This window comes from Rhinopithecus bieti, unplaced genomic scaffold (assembly GCF_001698545.2).
Source record: "Rhinopithecus bieti isolate Rb0 unplaced genomic scaffold, ASM169854v2 scaffold_48474, whole genome shotgun sequence".
Taxonomy (NCBI): domain Eukaryota; kingdom Metazoa; phylum Chordata; class Mammalia; order Primates; family Cercopithecidae; genus Rhinopithecus; species Rhinopithecus bieti.
Genome location: NW_016819100.1, coordinates 196,390 through 217,503, shown reverse-complemented (window position 1 = coordinate 217,503; position 21,114 = coordinate 196,390). Strand labels below are relative to the sequence as shown.

Sequence of the window (21,114 nt, the reverse complement as noted above, 5' to 3'; positions counted from 1 at the left end):
TGTCCCACTGAGATGAAGAAAGAAAGAAGTTAGGGTCTACTGTTTAAATTAAATAAGGGTTGACGGCGCTTTCGATTTTAATCTGTATGTGGTACTTTGCCTACTTAACACCCATATGTGGATTTCCTGATGGACTTGACATTCCTGTCAGGAAAGCATTGTGTACTTGCTGTTTAAAACGCATCCAGGCCGGGCGCGGTGGCTCACGCCTGTAATCCCAGCACTTTGGGAGGACGAGGCAGGGGGATCACCTGACGTCAGGAGTTCAAGACCACCCTGGTCAACAAGGCAAAACCCCGTCTTTACTACAAAAACAAAAATTAGCCGGGAATGGTAGCGCGCACCTGTAATCCCAGCTACTTGGGAGGCTGAGTCAGGAGAATCGCTTGAACCCGAGAGGTGGAGGTTACAGTGAGCCAAGATTACAGCCTGGGCAGAGGTGGGCCTGTTGGCTGGAGCTGGGGTCCTTCTTGGAGTGCGCGTTTTTTTTTTTTTTTTTTTTTTTTGAGACGGAGTCTCGCTCCGTCGCCGGGGCTGGAGTGCAGTGGCCGGATCTCAGCTCATTGAAGGCTCCGCCTCCCGGGTTCACGCCATTCTCCTGCCTCAGCCTCCCGAGTAGCTGGGACTACAGGCGCCCGCCACCTCGCCCGGCTAGTTTTTTGTATTTTTTAGTAGAGACGGGGATTTCACCATTTTAGCCAGGATGGTCTCGATCTCCTGACCTCGTGATCCGCCCGTCTCGGCCTCCCAAAGTGCTGGGATTACAGGCTTGAGCCACCGCGCCCGGCCGCGTGTATATTTTTTAAACCCCTTCTGAGGAGTCTGAATGCATTGGTGGAAGGTGGGCCTGGATGGTCCCCAGGGCCTGACTGGGCGGCCGCTACGCCTCTGCGTGGACTGGGCTGGGCAGCCGAGCACGGGAGAGTGCAGTCTCAGATGTGAGACTCCGTCTCAAATAAATAAATAAAAAGGGTCATTTCAAAAGAAAGGCAGACTGCCACATGCAGCGCCTCATTTGGATGTGTCTGGAGTCTTGGAAGCTTGACTACCCTACGTTCTCCTACAAATGGACCTTGAGAGCTTGTTTGGAGGTTCTAGCAGGGGAGCGCAGCTACTCGTATACCCTTGACCGAAGACCGGTCCTCCTCTAGCGGGGATGGTCGTCCTCTTCGACCGAGCGCGCAGCTTCGGGAGGGACGCACATGGAGCGGTGAGGGAGGAAGGGGACACCCGCCTAGCCAGCCAGATCAGCCGAATCAACCCTGGCGATCAATGGGGTGACAGATGTCGCAGCCAGATCGCCCTCACATCCGAGATTTGCTTGCGGCGCACAAGCTATATAAACCTGAAGGAAATTTCAACTTTTCACTTAGGTCAAGTTATTTATCACACTAGAGCTTCAGCAGGTAATTTTAACTAAAATCAAATTTAACCAGCATATCAAATGTCATTTATTCCCCAAATGCTAAAGTTTGAGTAGAAACGTACTTGATTTCGGGCTGTTTTGACACTATCCAGAATGCCTTGCAGATGGGTGGGGCATGCTAAATACTGCAGTCTCTATTGGTGAGGTCGTTCCGGAGCCTCGCCCAGCTCCCGCGCGCTAGAGCCGCCTGCTGGTCTCGCCTAGCCGCGGACTGCTGGCCTTGCGCTTTGTGCGGCTCCAGGTCTCCGAGCGGACTCCAGGTCTGTCTCTCTCCTGCGGTCACCCCTTTCCCCGCCCTTTCTCTCTTCTTTTTTTTCCCTCCCCTCTACTCTCCGAGTCTCACTCTCACATTCTTCCTTCATCCCCCCAATTCAGTCCTTCTCTTTTCTCCCTCTTGTCCTTTGCCCTCATCTCCAGTCTGGGCAGAGGTGGGCCTGTTGGCTGGAGCTGAGGGCCTTTTTGGAGTGTGTGTATTTTTTTTTAACCCCTTCTGCGGAGTCTGAATGCATTGGTGGAAGCTGGGCCCGGATGGTCCCTAGGGCCTGGCTGGGCGGCCGCTACGCCCCTGCGTGGGCTGAGCGGGGAAGCCGAGCATGGGAGAGTGCAGTCTCACATGGCCAAACCCTGGCCCCGGTTCCTTTTACAAGGCCGGGGACTCATCTCCCAGTAGGGGTGGGGGACACGTGGGACCTGGGGGGCAGCCCCCGCATGCGTGACGGTGGATGCACATTTTGCAGACAATAGTAGTACTCGGCCTGTTCACCTTCTAGTTGCCGTGATAATAAAATATGATGTATATAAAAGCATGAATACTTGAAGAGGTTCCAGTGGCTGTGCGATTTTCCTTCGCGACCCTCTTCAACGCTTGCCACCCCCTATCCCCAAGCTGAATCTGGAAAATCTGAGATTCTCAAGGTCAAAATATATAATGTTCTGAATTTGTGAAATCCCGTACTGCTAGCACATGTTTTTACAACAAATGGCCCCAGCTTCCCAAGATCCAGGATAAGAAGTCATAAATAGAAATCATATAAAAGCCAAGGTTTTTTTTTGTCCATGTTTTAAAATGGTGGTATGTTTTTTCTTGAGTGAGGGAAAATGCAAAAACAAAAATAAAGAACAGTTTCCCGTGCCAACATCCTGAATATTCATTTCGCCCCTGAGCACTGGGTTGAAGACGCGAAATTGGGACTGCTGGTGTGCGAGGAGCTGCTGCATTTGTTTTTCAGAAAGCCTGAAAACTATCATGGCAGCAAGGCCCAAGCTCCACTATCCCAACGGAAGAGGCCGGATGGAGTCCGTGAGATGGGTTTTAGCCGCCGCCGGAGTCGAGGTACCTTATATGCTGTTTCTTCACAGATTTGTTATACAGTTTTTGAGACCTCTGAAAGAAAAATAGGTTTTGAAGTACCATTCAGTTCTAGTGCTCGTCCACCAAAATCACAGGCATGCTTCACTGAGTCACATTCCATCCCTGAAGGGACTTTTCTTTATAATTAGAATGTAGTTGATGGAATTCTATTTTCCTTTTGACTTTTACTTAATTATTGGCTTCTGATCTAGCACCAATGAATATTTATTAATAAGAAGAAAGGAAATGTACCTGGAAATTGTCAGTTACTCTGAGCTCTTATTATGCATTCTTAGGGTAAATTTCGTGTTTTCTTCAGTGGCTTCAAACTGGCAGCCTTGGTATCTTGCTTGCATATTGATTTTATACTTTAGATTATAGTCCAATGACCTAAATTGCCTAAATTGTTACAGCTTTGGCCACGGTGCTCTTTCAGGTTTACATTTTTTTATTTCACATTGGCCTTTTTTTTGTTCTCAGCACTTTCTGACACTATAAAATGCTCAGTGCTCATCTTGTATTAATATTTTCCCTGCCCTAGCCCTAGAATCAGGAATTTCTTAGATAGAAAAACGGTATTAACAGGCCGGCACGGTGGCTCACACCTGTAATCCCAGCACTTTGGGAGGTCGAGGTGGGCAGATCATGAGGTCAGGAGTTTGAGACCAGCCTGACCAACATGGTGAAACCCCGTGTCTCCCCAAAATACAAAAACTAGCCAGGTGTGGTGGCACGCGCCTGTCGTCCCAGCTACTCAGGAGGCTGAAGCGGGAGAATGGCTTGAACTGGGAGGCGGAGGTTGCAGTGAACCGAGAGCGCGCCACTGCACTGTAGCCTGGACCGCAGAACGAGACTCCGTCACAAATAAAAAATAAAAAAAGAAAAGAAAAGGTATTAAAGTCAAGATCTGGGTGCTAGATGTCTACGTTTGTTTTTAGTGCCATTTGTTTGTGGAAGAAACTGCCCTGTAAAATTTTCCCTCTTCTGGATTTGGTTTACTTACCTTCCAGGTGTTGCCTTGAGGTAACATGGTAAAGTGAGGCTACCCTTATTTGAACATGCTCCTCTATTATCTGTACTTCCCATAAATTACTAGCTGGACCCAGAGACATGATCACTTCAGGCTCCTTTTTTCTTTCTCTTCATTTTTTCCTGCCAGACTATGTCAGAGGAGATACTGTGAACACACTTCTGTTGTACCACGTCAGGGGCTGTCTGGTGTCTGGTTGTCTCGTTTTCAGTGATGCCGAGTTTCATCGGTGTGTTCCTGTGATGTCAACTCCAATCCACACATTCTAGTTTCTCCCAGTTTCTTTTCAACTTGTGGTTTTAGCAGCTATTGATCATCATCACTGTTAGGGTTTACAAAATGGCAATTCTTTTCATTTCCATCATTTCACCTATGTTTATGAACTGTGATTCTCTTCTAAGACAGTACTTGTCGCTCATTAACTTTAAAGTGTGTAAAAATGTTATGTTTAAATCATAAACGTTAAAACTCAGTTACTTTAAAATGTGCTTCATATAGAAAAGGCAAGGTAAATGCTTGATTATAAATTTTCACAATAATGTGTTGTTACCCTAGCAACCTCCAAAGATGGCAAATGTGAGTTGTTGGGTTATGGGTTTTGTGTTTGTTTTTGCTTTTATTTTTTGCATATGATAACTTGCCACATGGTGTTTTACAATTTTCTAAATGAGTTGACATTATGTTCATATGCAAATTCTGATTTCTGACTTGTCTTTAGAAATTGGAAGATGTGGTGATCCTGAGTCCTTATTTTCACAGGGCAGCAATTGTTGGATCTGAATAAAGACTGCCCCACCTCGCCCTCTTGTCTCAGGGTGTATTTGCTAACTGTTAAGAGGAAAGTGAAAAACATTCATGGTCCCAGGACCTGAACCTGCCCAACTTCACTTGTGTCTGTCACATGTCTAACTCCGTAGGCTTCTGAGTTTGTAATTCTTGATTCATTTCATAGGCTTTGAATGGATATAACCCTTCGTCAAATCTTCTCTCTTTCTTCATTCTACCCTGCCCCTCCTACCCACCTATGAGTCAACATTTTTGGTTACAGTAATAAAAACCCAATCTTAAATAAGTTAAACAAAAAAAGAACATGAGTTATCTGACCCACCTACCCCAGTCCAATCTGTGACAGGAACAGGCTGATCTGGTAGAGTAATGAGCCCACTCCTCAGACCAGAGTGGAGGAAGCTGCATTGGTCTCTCTCCCAGGGCAACCACATGGTTTACAAGGTGGTGGAGAGGGGGCCCCTCCCCACCTCTTTGCCAGTTAAGTTTGTGCTCACATAGATCTGAGACAGTCAGGAGGGACCAGCTGGCAGCCACCAGACAAGTCCATGATTCTCAATATCCCATGATTGAGTTGAACCTAAAGTTGAAGCATATACATCTGAGTTACTAGGTCACTAAAACCTACTGAAAAACAGCCTGTTCTCATTCAGGGAGTCCTCAATGTTGGTCAGTCACTTAATTTGAGTCATCATTGACATGGCTCTATGTTGGTTGTTTCTTCCATGGTTGGAACTTTATTTGCCTGAAGACCCCTTAAAACCCAGGCAAATCACCATTGAGACGTGGGAGATTTACACCATTTCTACCATTAACTAGGAGCATAAGTTGAGCACCTTGTCCCTGCATATATCATATAAACTTTCTGAGCCAAATGTGGTGGCTTGAGCCTATAATCTCAGCTTCTTGGGAGGCTGAGGGTGGCAGGATCCCTTGAGCCCAGGAGTTTGAGGCTGCAGTGAACTGTGATTGAGCCACTGCACTCCAGCCTGGGTGACAGACCTCTAGGAAAAAATAAATAACCCTTTCTGTTAACTAATATGATGTTTTAACTTTTGATTTTAGTATGTTGTAGTACAAATATCCAGGGACAAATTCCTCAACTGAATCTATCTGAGAGACATTGTCAATTGATCCAGGAGTACTGCCTGCACCACATCTGACCATCTAGGCTTGGAGCATTGTTGCCCCAAGGATACTGTTCATGAGCATTAGATGAAGATCCTCTGGGAGCACTGAGTCTCCTTTCCTCACACCATGAGCACCCACCCTGGCAAGTAGCAGAAGCCAAGCCTCCACCCTATGATCCCGATTCTCCCCCACCCCTCCAAGTTGAATGTTTTTCAACTAAATTCACCAATTCTTAACATTTTGCTACATTTGCTTTCTCCCTTCCTTTTTTTCCTGAATCGTTTCAAAGTAGTTGCAGACATCAGCATGTGTCTTCCTCCCAGTGTTACAGGAAAGCGGTCCTGATCCAGACCCCAAGCGAGGGTTCTTGGATCTCGCACAAGAAAGAATTTCAGGCGAATCTGCAGTGCAAAGCAAAATCAAGTTTATTAGGAAAGTAAAGGAATAAAAGAATGGCTACTCCATAGAGCAGCCCCAAGGGCTGCTGGTTTCCCATTTTGATAGTTATTTCTTGATAATATACTAAACAATGGGGTGATTTATTCATGCCTCCCCCCTTTCTAGATCATATAAGGTAACTTCCTGACATTGCCATGGCCTTTGTAAACTGCCATGGTGCTGGTGGGAGTGTGGCAATGAGGACGACCAGAGGTCACTCTCATCACCATCTTGGTTTTGGTGGGATTTAGCTGGCTTCTTTAATGCAATCTGTTTTATCAGCAAGGTCTTTATGACCTGCATCTTGTGCTGACCTCCTGTCTCATCCAGTGGCTTACAATGCCTTAGCCGTCTGGGAATGCAGCCCCCCAGTAGGCCTCAGCCTCATTTTACCCACCTCCTATTCAAGATGGAGTTGCTCTGGTTCGCATGTCTCTGACACCAAGGCAAAATAAATAATTGTCCTAATAACCACAATACCATTGTCATCACCAAGAAAATTAACACTGCCTTCACAACATCTAATATGCAATCCATATTCAAATTTTCCCTATTTTCCCCCAAATGTCTATATAACTGTTACACATCCGTTTAGCAGTTTTAACAGTTTCCTCTCCTCCGAGATCTACTTCCAATTTGGTTGTTATGTATCTTTAGTTGATTTTCATCAACAGGACCTGACTTTTTTTTCATGCCCTTGACTCTTGAGAAGTCCAGGCCATTATGTTTATAAGGTCCCACATCCTGAATATACCTGATTTTCACCTTTTGTGTAGATTCAGGGTAAATATTTTTGGTGCTGTTTTAGCAGGTGTGACTGTGCCTTTCTCATTGTGTTACAACAGAAGGCTCAGGATGTCAGTGTTCTGCACTGACTGGGGAGCCAAGTTTGATTGTTTGGTTAGACCGAGGGTGAGAGATCTCCCAATCTCTCCGTTATAAATCGATACTTTCCCTTTATCACAATTAAGTAACTTAATTAAGTCTTCTGTAAAAAAGAGCTTTTTCTTCTCCCTAGCTTTTTTTTTTTTTAGCATCATCATTTATGGACATAGATATTTTGTTGTTGTATGTTATAATCCATAATCGACATCATTCTTTTTGATGCTTAAATTTTCCCAAATTTGTTAGGGAATTCCCGTCACAGGGCCCTCCATGCCTTTCTCTTTCACCTTTGAGTACTTCCTTGCTTTCTGGCATAACAAAATCAACCTTCTCTTATAGGAGCCCTAGTTCCTTTTAGGGGGCAGTGATATTTAGAAACCAAGATGTGGATGCTAAGTCTGCTCTTTCTCTCTGCTTCTTAAGACTGTTTAACTTGGTATTTTTAGTCCTGAGTCTGTATGATGTTTACCTCCTTTTGGAGGGTGAGGATATCTTTTTTAAAAATTGATACACAATGTACATATTTGGGGGATACATTTGATATTTTGATACATGCATATCATGTGTAGTGATCAAATCAGGGTAATTAGGATGTCCATTACCCACCTCAAACATTTATCTTTCCTTTATGGTGGAACATTCCAATTCTTCTCTTCTAGCCATTTTGAACTGTGTAATACATTATTGTTAACTATAGCCTACTATACTATTGAACACTAGATTTTATTTCTTCTGTCTAGCTGTATTTATGTACCATTAACCAACGTCTTTTTCACATCCTCTTCCTCTCTGTACACTTCCCAGCCTCTAGTAAACACCAATAACTTTCTATTTCTATGAGATCCACTTTTTTAGCTCCCACATATGAATCAGAACATGTAGTCTTTGTCTTCTTGTGTCTGGCTTATTTCACTTAACGTAATGACCTCTGTTTCTGTCCGTGTTGCTGAAAATGACAGGATTTTGGTTTTTTAATGGCTGAATAATATTCCACTATGTATATATACATTTCTTTTTTTAAAATTTAGTTTGATGAAGAATTTCTGGAAACAAAAGAACAGTTACACAAGTTGCAGGATGGTGAGTATGAAAATGAAACAACTGCCTCTAATACTGATTTTCCTTTAAGAACTGCTGTTTATGTGGAAGGGCAAAAATATTCAATGACATTGAACATTCAGAACAGTATCCTAAAACGAAAAAAAGCAAGAGGGAATAAATAGTTGAAATTGCCAGGAAATCACTTCTTATTCAATAGTTCCATGAAAGCTGGCTGAAGGGGGTGAGCAGTTCCTTCCCCATCCAAGTGAACAGCTCTCCTCCATCCCTTTCTTCTCCCCTCTCTCGCCTCTAATCTCTTCCTCCCCCTTTCTTTCTCTCCCTTGCCCCTTCCCTCCTTCTCATCTTTCCCTACTTCCTTCATACTATCTGAGGCATCCTGGCCTGTTTGAAGTATGCAAATAAATACACGCGATGGGGATACTTTCGGAAGTGAATACCACACAGAAGCGAAATCAACGAACTGCCCCCTCCCTTCACCTTTAATTCCTGGTCAGCCCTGCTCCCTCCTTGCCCATCCATTATAGCAGGAGCCACCAGTAGACCCATAAAGAATGCACCCATCAACCTGTGAGCAGCCTCCCTCCCAGCCAACAGCAGGGTCCTCAGGCCCAGCTGGAGGCTGCCTTGTATGGCACCAGCACTCCAGGGCTGTAAGGCCCCGTTTTGTGTGCGTTGGTGGCTGGAAGCCACTAGGCATGTGCTAAGTACTCCTTTCCCCTCTACCCTCACCTGTTCCGAATGCCCAAACCCTCAAGGGCCAAGCTGTACCGTATACAGGCATCTCTCCCCAGGGTTTGGTATGTGGAAAGTGTTGGATTCAGGTTTGTTAAAGAAAACAATGGGTTGTTTTTTTAACTAGTGACAGCGAACTTGGTAGTAAACAATCTGTTCTGTGGCTACAGAGTAGCCACAGAGTATACATGAGCCAAAGAGTATACATGAGTCTCAGCTAGTTACTTAGGTTTCATGATCAGATTCTCTAAAAACAGTGCTGTCCAGCAGAACATTCTACAGTGAAGGAAACATTGTATTCTGCACTGTCCAATATGGTAGCCACTAGGCACGTGTGACTATTGAGTACATGAAATATGTCTAGTGCAACTGAAGAACTGAATTTTAAGTTTTAAAGATTGTAATTAATTTAAATTTAGATTTATATAGCTGCATGTAGCTTTGACTGCTGTATTGGCCTGTGTAGCACTGAAGAAATATCTTCACTACATTCCCCTCAATCCCTTATCGCTTTGGATAGGCATTTTTCCTGAGGTGAAAATGAAAAGGGAACGTTTATAACAATGCTAGTTTTCAGGCTTTTTTCTTTTTTTTTTCTGAGACAGAGTCTTGATCTGTTGCTCAGATTGGAGTATAATGGCATGATCTTGGCTCATTGCAACCTCCACCTGCTGGGTTCAAGCAATTCTCCTGCCTCAACCTCCCAAGTAGCTGGGATAACAGGCATCTGCTACCACTCCCGGCTAATTTTTGTATTTTTAATAGAGGCAGGGTTTCACGATGTTGGCCAGGCTGGTCTCGAACTTGTGACCTCGTGATCCACCTGCCTTGGCCTCTCAGAGTGCTGGGATTACAGGCTTGAGCCACCGTGCCTGACCCCTTCAGGTTTCTTTTGTGGCTAAATCTGCTCTCCTGAATGAAGTTAAAGTTATCTGTCATCTGGAAGCTTTACACTATTTCCTAAGGCCATGATTCCACATTTCTTTTCATTCAACAGAGCATTTTTTAGGGGTTGGGGGACAGAGAAGAAGAGATCACTTCTAACTCTGGGCTTCCATTCTCAGGTAACCACCTGCTGTTCCAACAAGTGCCCATGGTTGAAATTGACGGGATGAAGTTGGTACAGACCCGAAGCATTCTCCACTACATAGCAGACAAGCACAATCTCTTTGGCAAGGACCTCAAGGAGAGAACCCTGTACTGTGGCCCCTCTTGAGTGTTGTCACTTGTCAGCTTACTGATGCCTTAGCTGATTAGCAGTCCTCTGCAGCACACCACATTTACTTTATGTCTTACATAGTTATGAGATCAGGGAACAAAAACCCAAGAAGGTCACGAAGACCAGTTGGAACTTCAATAGAGAGAGTCTGAGTAAAACAAAAGAAAATAATTGGATTCAGATATTGAATACTATATCTAGGGTGTCATTGTTTCAGATTTCAACATTTTTAAATGCTTTGATACCGCTTTTTACCTTTCTTACACATTCACTATTGTTAAGTATTAGGATTGAGGAGCTGCTGTGACGTTCAAGGCCTGGGAGAGTGACCATTAGAGACCATTAGATTATAATTTGAATTCAAAGCCAGGTCCTTGCACCCCTTAGATGTATGACCCTGGGCAACGTGGGTATAAGAATAGTACAGTTCTCATAGTGTCATGTGATTTAATGAGATAATGAATAGAGAGTGTTTAGCACCATGCCTGCTACACTCTAAGCACTCAGTAAATGGTATTCACTACTTTCATGAAGATGAAGTTTGACCCATACTAAGAGACCAAAACACAGATGCTGGGGTGAAGGTGGAGGAGTAGGATGCCAGGAAGAGAGCACTCGTGACTCTCAAGCTGTCTGATCTGTGACAGATTTTTGTGAGTTACAACTAGAATTGACCTTACCTCTTTGCTCCTAAGAGACAGGTATAGGTAAATGCTTCTAGGGACTTACGTTGCCAGCATCTTACAAAAAAAAAAAAAGGCACTCTGAATTCTTAGTTGTGGAAACCAATGGCTTCAAAAAGAGGAGAAACTGAGACAACTGCTTTTTTGTTTTAAGGATTGACATGTATGTGGAGGGGACGCTGGATCTGCTGGAACTGCTTATCATGCATCCTTTCTTAAAACCAGATGATCAACAAAAGGAAGTGGTTAACATGGCCCAGAAGGCTATAATTAGATACTTTCCTGTGTTTGAAAAGGTAGGTGGCAGAGATGCCTGTGTACACAGAGTAACCAAACCACAAAGAAGCTGCCACAAACACCCTTTTCTGTCCAAGCATTTTAAAACTGAGCCCAGTTGGACTAACCTAAGAGCTAATGGACTCCTAAGAGCTAATAGTAGCCTAGCACAAAGCTGGTGTCTTAGAGCCCCTCAGACTCTGTTAGGACCACATGATTCAGAAGTCTAGAAAAAGTATGGGCTCCCTGCCTTTGTCCCTTATTGTTCCTTGCATTCACCAAGTTCCCACCTTGTGTGGATACAGCAGAAACTTCAGAAGATACAGAAAACAGAAACTGCCTCATTCATTCATTCAACAAACAGTTGTTGAACAGCTATCTCATAGCTGACATCCTCCCTGATAATTTGATATGAGGAGAAGAACATTTCCATTTTATTTGTCTTCCCTTTGCTCTTTTGTTTTAGTTTTGTTGTTTTCTCTTCTTGTTATATCTGCTTTTCTGAGCTTCTAATTCTTGATTCCTGAACTGGGAGGAGTATTTTTAGTGTTTCAGTGCAAACACTAAATAAGAGGATGTGAAAATATGGGAAGGGCTATCTGGCAAGCTTCCTCTGACCATCTTTATGGAACTGGATTTAGGCAAAAGGAGAGGTATTTTCTGGGGTTTCTGTAGCTAGGTTTTATGGTATCTTTCCCACAGGCACTTTGTGAATGTAAAATAGGATAATGCAGAAATGTGGTCTGGAAAGGGCACAGAGGACATGGTGCTTCGGCAAAGGGTCACTGCTCATTCTTAGGTCCCAAGGGCCCAGACTGTGTCAGGGTTTCTTGCAACACACCTATGAGGTGAGAACTGTTGTCCCTTTTACACATAATGAAATGAAGTCATGGGGAGATTCAGTGGACCTGTCCAAGGTAACATGGCCAGAAAACAGAGAGCAGGGTTGGAACTCTGGCCTCTGACTACAAATTCAGGATACATTGTACTATGCCACTCTGGCTCCAGCAGCTATATTTGACCTGGAATTGTGTTCAGAATTCCTGTCACACACACACTTGTGCACATGCAGATACCCATGGGCATCCAAGAGTTCCCTGCGAAGGGGATCTCCCCGTTGCTACCACTGCTCCTTGCCTCTCCCTAATCACAATCTTTTCTTATAAGCCCACACCTGTATGTTACCCTCAGAATGGGAGTCAAGATGAACTCAGGCTTTTAATTTTCTCTGTTTTGGGACTTGTAAGAGGAAGCCTAATTTTTAATTGGGTTGAGTTTATTACTGCATGTTTGATGTTCTAGCAACAGAACTGGGAAGTAAGAGTGGGCCCCTTAAAGATGATCTATCACTTAGATTTCTTAAATCACCCCGCCCCTCCCCAAGCCTCCTGCATGCATTTCTGTAGATACATTTTTGGAGTAGATGCATCCTTTCAAAACACCAGATGCTAAATCCAGAAATAAGGAATTTTCCCTTCCCCACTTCAATGTCTCATTCAGATCCACAGCAGATATTTAAGGGTGCTTTCATTTCCATGCCTTTTTTGTACTTTCTCTCTCTCCCCTACTCTCTCTTGCTCTCTCTGTCAGAGATAGGGCATGTTCTCTTAATTGATGTTATTTATGAAAGCATGAAATGACAAGTTCATAATTTCACCTCTTCTCAGTTACTGCGCTGATTCAATAGCCTCATCAGTCTCTCCATGTGGAATATTATGACTGATGCACACCATTTCCTTACAGATTTTAAGGGGTCACGGACAAAGCTTTCTTGTTGGTAATCAGCTGAGCCTTGCAGATGTGATTTTACTCCAAACCATTTTAGCTCTAGAAGAGAAAATTCCTAATATCCTGTCTGCATTTCCTTTCCTCCAGGTAAATAAAACTATGTGTTAGAAGATTGGCCTAGAACTCTTGGGCCTCCCTTCAGTGCCTATTGTTTGGTTGGCTTTGGGGGAGTGTGTGTGTGTGTGTGTGTGTGTATGTGTAATATTTTAAGATTCTAATTTGGCAAATGAAATGAAAGTAAGGACCCAAAGTTGTTTTTCTGGTCCTTAAATCTTTCAAGTTGAAAGATCATTGATGTGTAAAGATTTCTTTTTTTTTTTTTTTTAGATGGGATCTTACTGTGTTGCCCAGAATGGTCTTGAACTCCTGGGCCCAAGAGATCCTCCCGCCTCAGTCTCCTGAGTAGCGGGGACTATAGGCATGTGCCAGCACACCCAGCTCAGAAATTTTCATCTTAATTTTGTTCCATAACTGCACTCCTGGAAAAAACTCCATACACAGGGAGTTTGCCACTGGGGACTTTCCATAGAAATAACCATAGAGGTGAGGTGCTCTCACACTCACATATATCTACTGTTGGGATAGTGGGCGAGATAAACATCAAAACAGTCTCATTCATCAGGCTATGACCCCCTTTCTCAGAAATAGTATGGTCTCAAGTTAGGAAATTCTAAGCCTGAGCTCTGAGAGCAAATGAGAGATGATAGCACCCTAAACATCACCCCAAAGGGTTCCTACCATTCTCCTGAGAATTCTAAGGAAAGACTTGTGTGGTTCAAATTATCCCTCAGGGTTATTCTGGCAGGATTGATCATAGAACTTTAAAGGAGAGAAGGGCCTTTTAAAAAAAACTCATTCAGTGACCTCAGTATTCACTTGAGGAAGTAGAGACCCAGGATAAAGAAATCAGCCACCAAGCTGGCTTAGCCAGTGGATGCTTGAGTTTTGTCTAGAACCTTAGCCTTTTGTCTCCAAGTCTAATGTGCAGACTGTAACCCCTGGGCCAAACCTGGCCTGCCACCTGTTTTTGTGAGTTAAGAATAGTTTTTACATTTTTAAATTGTTGAAAAAAATCTGTGGAATAATATTTCATGACACATAAAAATTATATGAAATTCAAAATGTAGTATTCATACATTTCATTGGTACAAAGCCATGCCCACTCATTTACACAATGTCAAGTTTGCTTTTGTGCTTCTACAGCAGAGTTGAGTAGATCTGATAGAGACCATATGACCTACAGAACTTAAAATATTTGCTGACTGGTCCTTTATAGAAAAACTTTGCCAATCCCCGATACAGTGCAGATACGGACCATATTGCTGTATGTTTGACCAAGTTATCAAAAGCCAAGAGAGATACACTGACTCCCCGAAGAGTAACACACATGCTTAAAACCATTTTTTGCCAAGTCTGTTAAATATTTTGATACACTAATGAGGGCAGTTACCACCAGTTCAATAAATACACCCAGAAAATGAGAATAAAAATCTTCAAGGCAATAAACCACCATATCATTTATGATGTTATAGTGTATATAGTTTTTTTTTCTTTTTTTTTCATTTACTCTTGCAGACACGGAGATTGGCTTTCCTTAATTTGATTTTATTCGTTCAGAACTGACTTAGGATACTTTTCACCTGAAATATTCTTTTGCACTGTTAAAAAAAATTATTTGTTTAGCAGAGAAGGGAAATCAGAGGAAGGGATCTGCAACTTATTGAGAGCCAGCTGCATTCTCGTCAGTCTGCTAGGCACTTAACATGCATTTGCTCATCTGTCCCCTCAACCCCACCTCAATAACCCTAGGAGATGGGCTTCACTATCTCCATTTTACAGATGAAAATTACAGACTTGGAAACATTACATTCTGCATAAAGTTGCAAGACTGGATGATTGATTTGGGAGCCACAGAGGAGTCTGGGATCTAAGTCTGTACTCTTTCCACTAGACTGTGTGGTTTCTGAAAAACACATTTAGAAGTACTAGAAGTACCTATGGCCCTAAATAGGTGAGATGCTGAACCCAGAAGTAGGTAGAATGCTAAACTTATTAAATGTGAAATCTAGGCTGGGCGTGGTGGCTCACACCTGTAATTCCAGCACTTTGGGAGGCCGAGGCAGGTGGATCACTTGAGGTCGGGAGCTCAAGACCAGCCTGGCCAACATGGTGAAACCCCATCTCTACTAAAAATAAAACAATTAACTCAGCATGGTGGCATGTGCCTGTAATCCCAGCTACTCGAAGGCTGAGGCAGGAGAATCGCTTGAACCGGGGAGGCAGAGGTTGCAGTGAGCTGGGATAATGCCACTGCACTCCAGCCTGGGTGACAGAGCAAAACTGTGTCTCAAAAAAAAAAAAAAAGTGAAATCTTTCCAGGCATGCATGTATATACATTCTTGTGTACACATACACACACACCTCACAGACAGTAGAGAACTTTTCACTGAATAGACACAAAATATCTAGAAAGTCTAGGGTAAATGATAGAGATCAAGGTTTCTTGGTAAACTGTAGCACCAGGACCTATTGGTATTTTACATTGATGATACTATAATAACAACCCCTTTTTAAACCCCAAGGCATTATCTGTGTAAATACAGTTTTATTCTCTGATCAGATTGAGCATCAATATTTAAAAACTTCAGAATCGGACACCAGATCAGTGTTGAATTTAAAGGGTTATTCCTGTGTTGATTAATGGATTTAAAAGTCACAAAAGTTTTACTATACATGATAACTATGAACCCCAGATAAATCTTGAAACAATACATCATTTGGAACAAGCTTCTAAATGTTGGTATAATATTCAAAATCAGATAACACAAGTAGAGCTTAAGTACATAATGAAAAGAGAAAATTGTCATATATATAATTAATTGGCATAATTATTAGGGTTTTTGTTACTATTAGTGGCATATGTATGTATGTTTGTGTGTGTGCTTAATTAAGGCTGTGTCTTGCACATAATAGGCAATTAATAAATAGTAGCTATTTAAAACAACCTCTTCACTTTTAAATAAATTGTTTTATTTAAATAGATTTAAAGGTTTTATTAGAATAATTATATATGATGAGCATATGCTTCTTCATATAGTTCAGATCACGAAGATAAAAAATGGGCCTTTCTGTTTCAGTTAGCTGAGAATTGGTAAGATTTGATTCTATGAATGGAAAAATACAATTTTTTTTCTTCGCATTCCAGTTTACATAAATATTTGGTATCTTGAGCCAGAGGCTATGAATAAAATGCAACTGGCGATTTCCTGAACATAGCCAGAAAGAGGATTCATGTTACTGATAGGAGTAAAACTCTGAAGAAGCTGAATCTTAAGATATAAATTGTACCATCTGGTGACTTTTTAAAGCACCTTTACTTAAGTGGCTCATGCATTTTCTCCCAGCAGATCAGTGCACTTCAGGTGGCTAGTCCAAGTGGTGTTTACAGCTAATTGATCACAACAAGTTACAGATTTCTTTTTTCCTTCCCCACTCCCACTGCTTCAAATTGACTAGCATTAAAAAACAATACAGAAAAAAACAGTGGAGGTGTTTTCAATGAGTTTTCCCCTTCCTTTTTTTTCACCTTAAGTGTCATAATTCTATTTTGTGTATGTTTTTACTTTTGCCATTGTTGTAGAGTTCTTATCTTTTTGTGAACCTGGAGATTTGCCTAAACTCCGATCTTGATACAGGTGATTGATGACAGCGATTGTAAATAACCATAGAGATCAGATCTTGACCCAGCCTTGTCCAACCCATGGCTCATGGGCTACATGTGGCTCAGGACAACCTTGAATGTGGCCCAACATAAATTCTTAAACTTCCTTAAAACATTATGCGATACTTTGGGATTTTTTTTCCAGCTCATTAGCTGCCGTTAGTGTTAGTGTATTTTATGTGTGGCCCAGTGAAGCCAAAAGATTGGACATCCCTGCTAAACAAATGCTAGATTTCAGTTCTGCTTGGAACCCTTCAGCAAGTATTTATTGAACAAATTTTGATGGGCCATTTTGCATAACCATATCTTCGTAGTAACTAATACCTTTTTTGTTAGCCTTAAACTTTTGGGTTTTCCTTTTTCAGGAGTACACAGTGAAACTAAGTAATATCCCTACAATTAAGAGATTCCTTGAACCTGGCAGCAAGAAGAAGCCTCCCCCTGATGAAATTTATGTGAGAACCGTCTACAACATCTTTAAGCCGTAAAACAACACATCCATCTGTGAGTGAGAGCGTGTTCCTAGAGATGGTTCTGTCCACAGTCATGTCTTAATGGATCCCAGCTCTGTCATGGTGCTATGTATTATGTTGGGTCCTAAGTTTGGTCTTTTGTGTCAAAGAGATCATCTCTTTCTAGAAATATCAACCTTTTTTGTGCAGTAAATAACTGTTAGGGGATCTTTTTTGGAAAACTTTTTTGGAGAGACTGGTATTTAAGTTAGATCTGATCAGGCTACTAATGTCCTGTAGCCAGTTCATCCTCATAATGAGAATGGGCAGGATCTCTTGTTCTCTCCTGAGTGTGTTTCTGCTCTCCTTATCCTGTTCTCTGATCCTTATCCCCTCCAGTCTTTACCTAATTTTTAGTGTTTAATAACAACCAAATGTCTAGTGAATGACTCTCCTCTGAACTGTAATAAATAAAATGGTAGCAATCAGTATTAGCCAAAATAAAGAATTTTTGAGTCATTGCTCATTGCTTTGTTGCTAGAATTTTTTAATTTTTTTCAAATAAAGAATACATTTGCATGGTTCAAAAATCAAAAAAGTATAAAAGGGTCTACAGTCTTGGAAGTCTTTTCAACTCTGCTTCCCCACAACCGAGTCCTGCTTCTCACAGGCAAACGCAGTTACTATTTGTGTACCCTTCCAGTTACATTTGACACATGTATAAGAAAATGCAAATATACATTATTTTTATCTTTTTACTACCCAAATGGTTATTTGTAGGCTTCTAAATTTTTGCATTTCAGAACTAAAAGTATGGTCTGTTAATATAATGCTGCTGTTAAACAGGCGTTGATTCACGTCTCAAATACTCATCAAGCCTCAACTGGGCGCAGTGACTCACGCCTGTAATCCCAGCACTTTAGGGGGCCAAAGTGGGTAGATCACCTGAGGTGAGGAGTTTGAGACCAGCCTGGCCAAAATGGTGAAACCTCGTCTCTACTAAAAATGCAAAAAGTAGCCAGGCATGGTGGCGCACCCCTGTAATCTCAGCTACTTGAGAGCCTGAGGTGGGAGAATTGCTTGAACCTGGGAGGCAGAGGCTGCAGTGAGCTGAGATCACGCCACTGCACTCCTGCCTGGGTGACAGAATGAGACCCTATCTCAAAAAGAAAAAAAAATACTAATCAAGCACCTATTACATGCCAGGCAGACTGCCAGGAGGCAGAATCGTAGAAAAAAGCCCCTGCTTTAGAAGAATTCAGCATAGTGAGAGGTGACGATGTGCTAGCAGCCCTCGCTCTCAGTGCTTCCTCAGCCTCAGTGTCCACTCTGGCGACCTTGAGGAGCCCTTCAGCCCGCCACTGCACTCTGGGAGCCCCTCTCTGGGCTGGCAGAGGCCAGAGCCAGCTCCCTCTGCTTGCTGGGAGGTGTGGAGGGAGAGGCAAGGATGGGAACCGGGTCTGCAGGCAGCGCTCACAGGCCAGTGCGAATTCAGCCGTAGCGGGCTCAGTTGGCCCAGCACTCGGAGCGGCTGGCTGGCCGGCGCCGCCAACCCAGGGCAGTGAAGGGCTTAACACCCGGGCCAGCAGCTGCGGAGGGTGCCCCGGGTCCACCAGCACTGCAGGCCTGCCCGTGCCCCACTTGAATTCTCACCTGGCCTCAGTCGCCTCGTGCAGGTCCCCAGGCTTGACCCACAGGAAGGTGTGCAAGAGCAAAAGCCTGGTGGCAGGTGCAGCCCCGAGGCAGGCCTGAGGAACAGTACTGACCTCGGCTGCTGTGCTGAGAAAGAGGCCCAGCGTGGCCAGTCCCCTGAGTGCAGTAGACCACAACAAAAAAAGAACATGGGAAGTGTGTGGTAAAGACTTTCACCTTGCCCCACCAGAAGTCTGGCCTTTGCTGCTGGAAGGCAGTCTCTTAAGTCCTTTGAATGCTAGGCCTGACAGGAGTGTCTTTGTTTGCCTGGGGGTCTTGGGCCAGTCAGCTAGTAACAGTATGATTTAGGGTGAGAGCTTTGAGTCACACCAGCAATGCGAGACTGGGTGAGAGCTCTGGGTCACATGGTATCAGATCAACTCTAGAGGGAGTGAAAACAGATCACCTGTTGGGCAGTCAGCCATGCTTACCTGATGGACCCCCCAATAAAAAACCTAGGTTCCAAGGCTCAGGTAAACTTCCCCAGTTGACAATACTCCATGGATATTGACACACAGTGTTCCCAAAAGGAGTGAACGCTGCCCATGGCTCCACAGGAGGACCTCTGGAAGCCCGTGTTTGGATCCCTCCTGGACTCTGCCCCATGCACCTCTTCCCTTGACTGGTTTTCATCTGTATCCTTTCCCTGTAATAAACCATAGCCGTGGGCATCACAGCTTTCAGTGAGTTCTGAGTCCTTCGAATGAATCATCCAACCTAAGGCTGGTTCCCCTCAAACTTCCCTCTGAACTCTTCAGAGAAGATAAACATTTTATACACATTTAGAGACTAATTTATACCTGGGAACCAGACAGTTGACTTGACAATCCTCAGGGGTCTGTATTATAGGTGGAGCAACCCAAATCTGAAATCCGAAATGCTCAGAAATTCAGAATGCTTTAAAATCCGAAACTGAGTGCTGACATGGCGCTCGAAGGAAATCTTCATTGGAGCATTTTGGATTTGGGATTTTTTGGTTTGGGATACTCAGCCAGTAAGTATAATGCAAATATTCTAAAGTCCAAAAAAGTTCTAAAGTCAGAAACACTTCTGATCCCAAGCATTTCAGATAAGGGATACTCAAACTGTACTGAGTTTTGTGGGATGGCAGCAAATTTGGGCTAGTTTATATTACTGTGTTGCTATTTTTACTACCCAGTGCCACTGCCTGATAATTTTAATCAAGGTCTGTTTATATAGACCTTAAGGCATTTTGCAAGTACTTGCTTTTGGGTTTTAATTCTCTTAGACACAAGGGGGCCCCTGAATCTGGTTCTTTTAGGAAAAAAACAGGGAGGAAGGTTGGTTTCTGCATTGAAGTAAAGGATTAGAGAAAATAAAAACAAGAGACAAGGCTCTCTCCAACAAGAAGTTCCCATGTTTCTCGTGTTCATGGTTGTATGACCTTAAATTGTGCAATTCACTTCGCATATTGGAAACCAGCCCCCTCCTGTCCCGTTCTGCCTCAGGTGGCATTACCCCAGTTTCATCATTTCCTTTTTTGGTGCAGGCTCCCACCCTTTAGTGTCAAGCCTCCAACCACCACCACCACCATTACCCCCCACAATTTTCACGAGTTACCAGACTTTGATAATAAAGTCGGAAGTCAGGAACAGGATTGTTTAGCCTCAAAAAATATCAGCATGCTGAGCGTTCAAGGCTAAACCCAAAGTCAGCATGAGTGAGACAGGGTGCAAGAAAGAGCAGAAGGAAGACAAGAGGCTCACTGAGTAAAAGCCATGACAGGTGAACCAACGGGGTTAAAGTGCACAGCCATGCCTAAATGCGGCAGTTGCAGAGGCTTCAGTGTCAGGGGCAAAAGAGGAAAAATGGACAGTGTGGGACCCTGGTGTCTAGGACAGAAGTGCCAAGGGACCTGGCCGGGCGCAGTGGCTCATGCCTGTAATCACAGCACTTTGGGAGGCCGAGGTGGGCGGATCATCTGAGGTCAGGAGTTTGAGACCAGCCCGACCAACATGGAGAAACCTCATCTCTACTAAAAATACAAAAAATTAGCCGAGTGTGGTGGTGCACGCCTGTAATCCTAGCTACTTCGGAGACTGAGGCAAGAGAATCGCTTGAACCTGGGAGGTGGAGGTTGCAGTGAGCTGAAACAGCATCATTGCACTCCAGCCTGGGCAACAAGAGCAAAACTCCATTTCAAAAAAAAAAAAAAAAAAAAAAAGTGCCAAGGGACCCAGAATAAAGCCACACTTTCAGAGAGGTTTTGGCAGATTGAATACCTGACTCTGACTCTCCTCCTGTCCTCACCTGGCCGAGGCAGTTCTGCAGCGTCCAACATCCCTGGGGGACGGAACAGAGCAGAAAGTGAATCCCACTGGACAGGGGCTGCAACAGACAATAACCAGCAGGGGATTTTTTATTTACTGATGTTCCCTCATGGCTGATTGTGCGTTTTATGCCTTTAACCCAAATAACAAG

At 43.4% G+C, this 21,114-nt stretch overlaps 1 protein-coding gene across 1 annotated transcript; it reads left to right on the top strand.

Moving 5' to 3' along the window:
* The first annotated feature begins 1,553 nt into the window (after nt 1-1,553).
* Nucleotides 1,554-17,506, top strand: LOC108519320 (glutathione S-transferase A4). The gene is made up of 7 exons (XM_017858241.1): nt 1,554-1,686; nt 2,656-2,759; nt 8,076-8,127; nt 9,906-10,038; nt 10,898-11,039; nt 12,763-12,894; nt 16,894-17,506. Exons 2-7 carry the CDS (start codon nt 2,673-2,675, stop codon nt 17,014-17,016), a joined length of 669 nt encoding a protein of 222 aa, XP_017713730.1. The 5' UTR covers nt 1,554-1,686; nt 2,656-2,672; the 3' UTR covers nt 17,017-17,506.
* The last annotated feature ends 3,608 nt before the right edge of the window (nt 17,507-21,114 follow it).

Coding starts and splice junctions, on each gene's coding strand:
- LOC108519320 (XM_017858241.1), top strand. CDS start 2,673: ATGGCAGCAAGGCCCAAGCTCCACTATCCCAACGGAAGAGGCCGGATG. Junction 2,760..8,075: donor TAGCCGCCGCCGGAGTCGAG/GTACCTTATATG, acceptor TTTAAAATTTAG/TTTGATGAAGAATTTCTGGA. Junction 10,039..10,897: donor GACCTCAAGGAGAGAACCCT/GTACTGTGGCCC, acceptor TTTTGTTTTAAG/GATTGACATGTATGTGGAGG.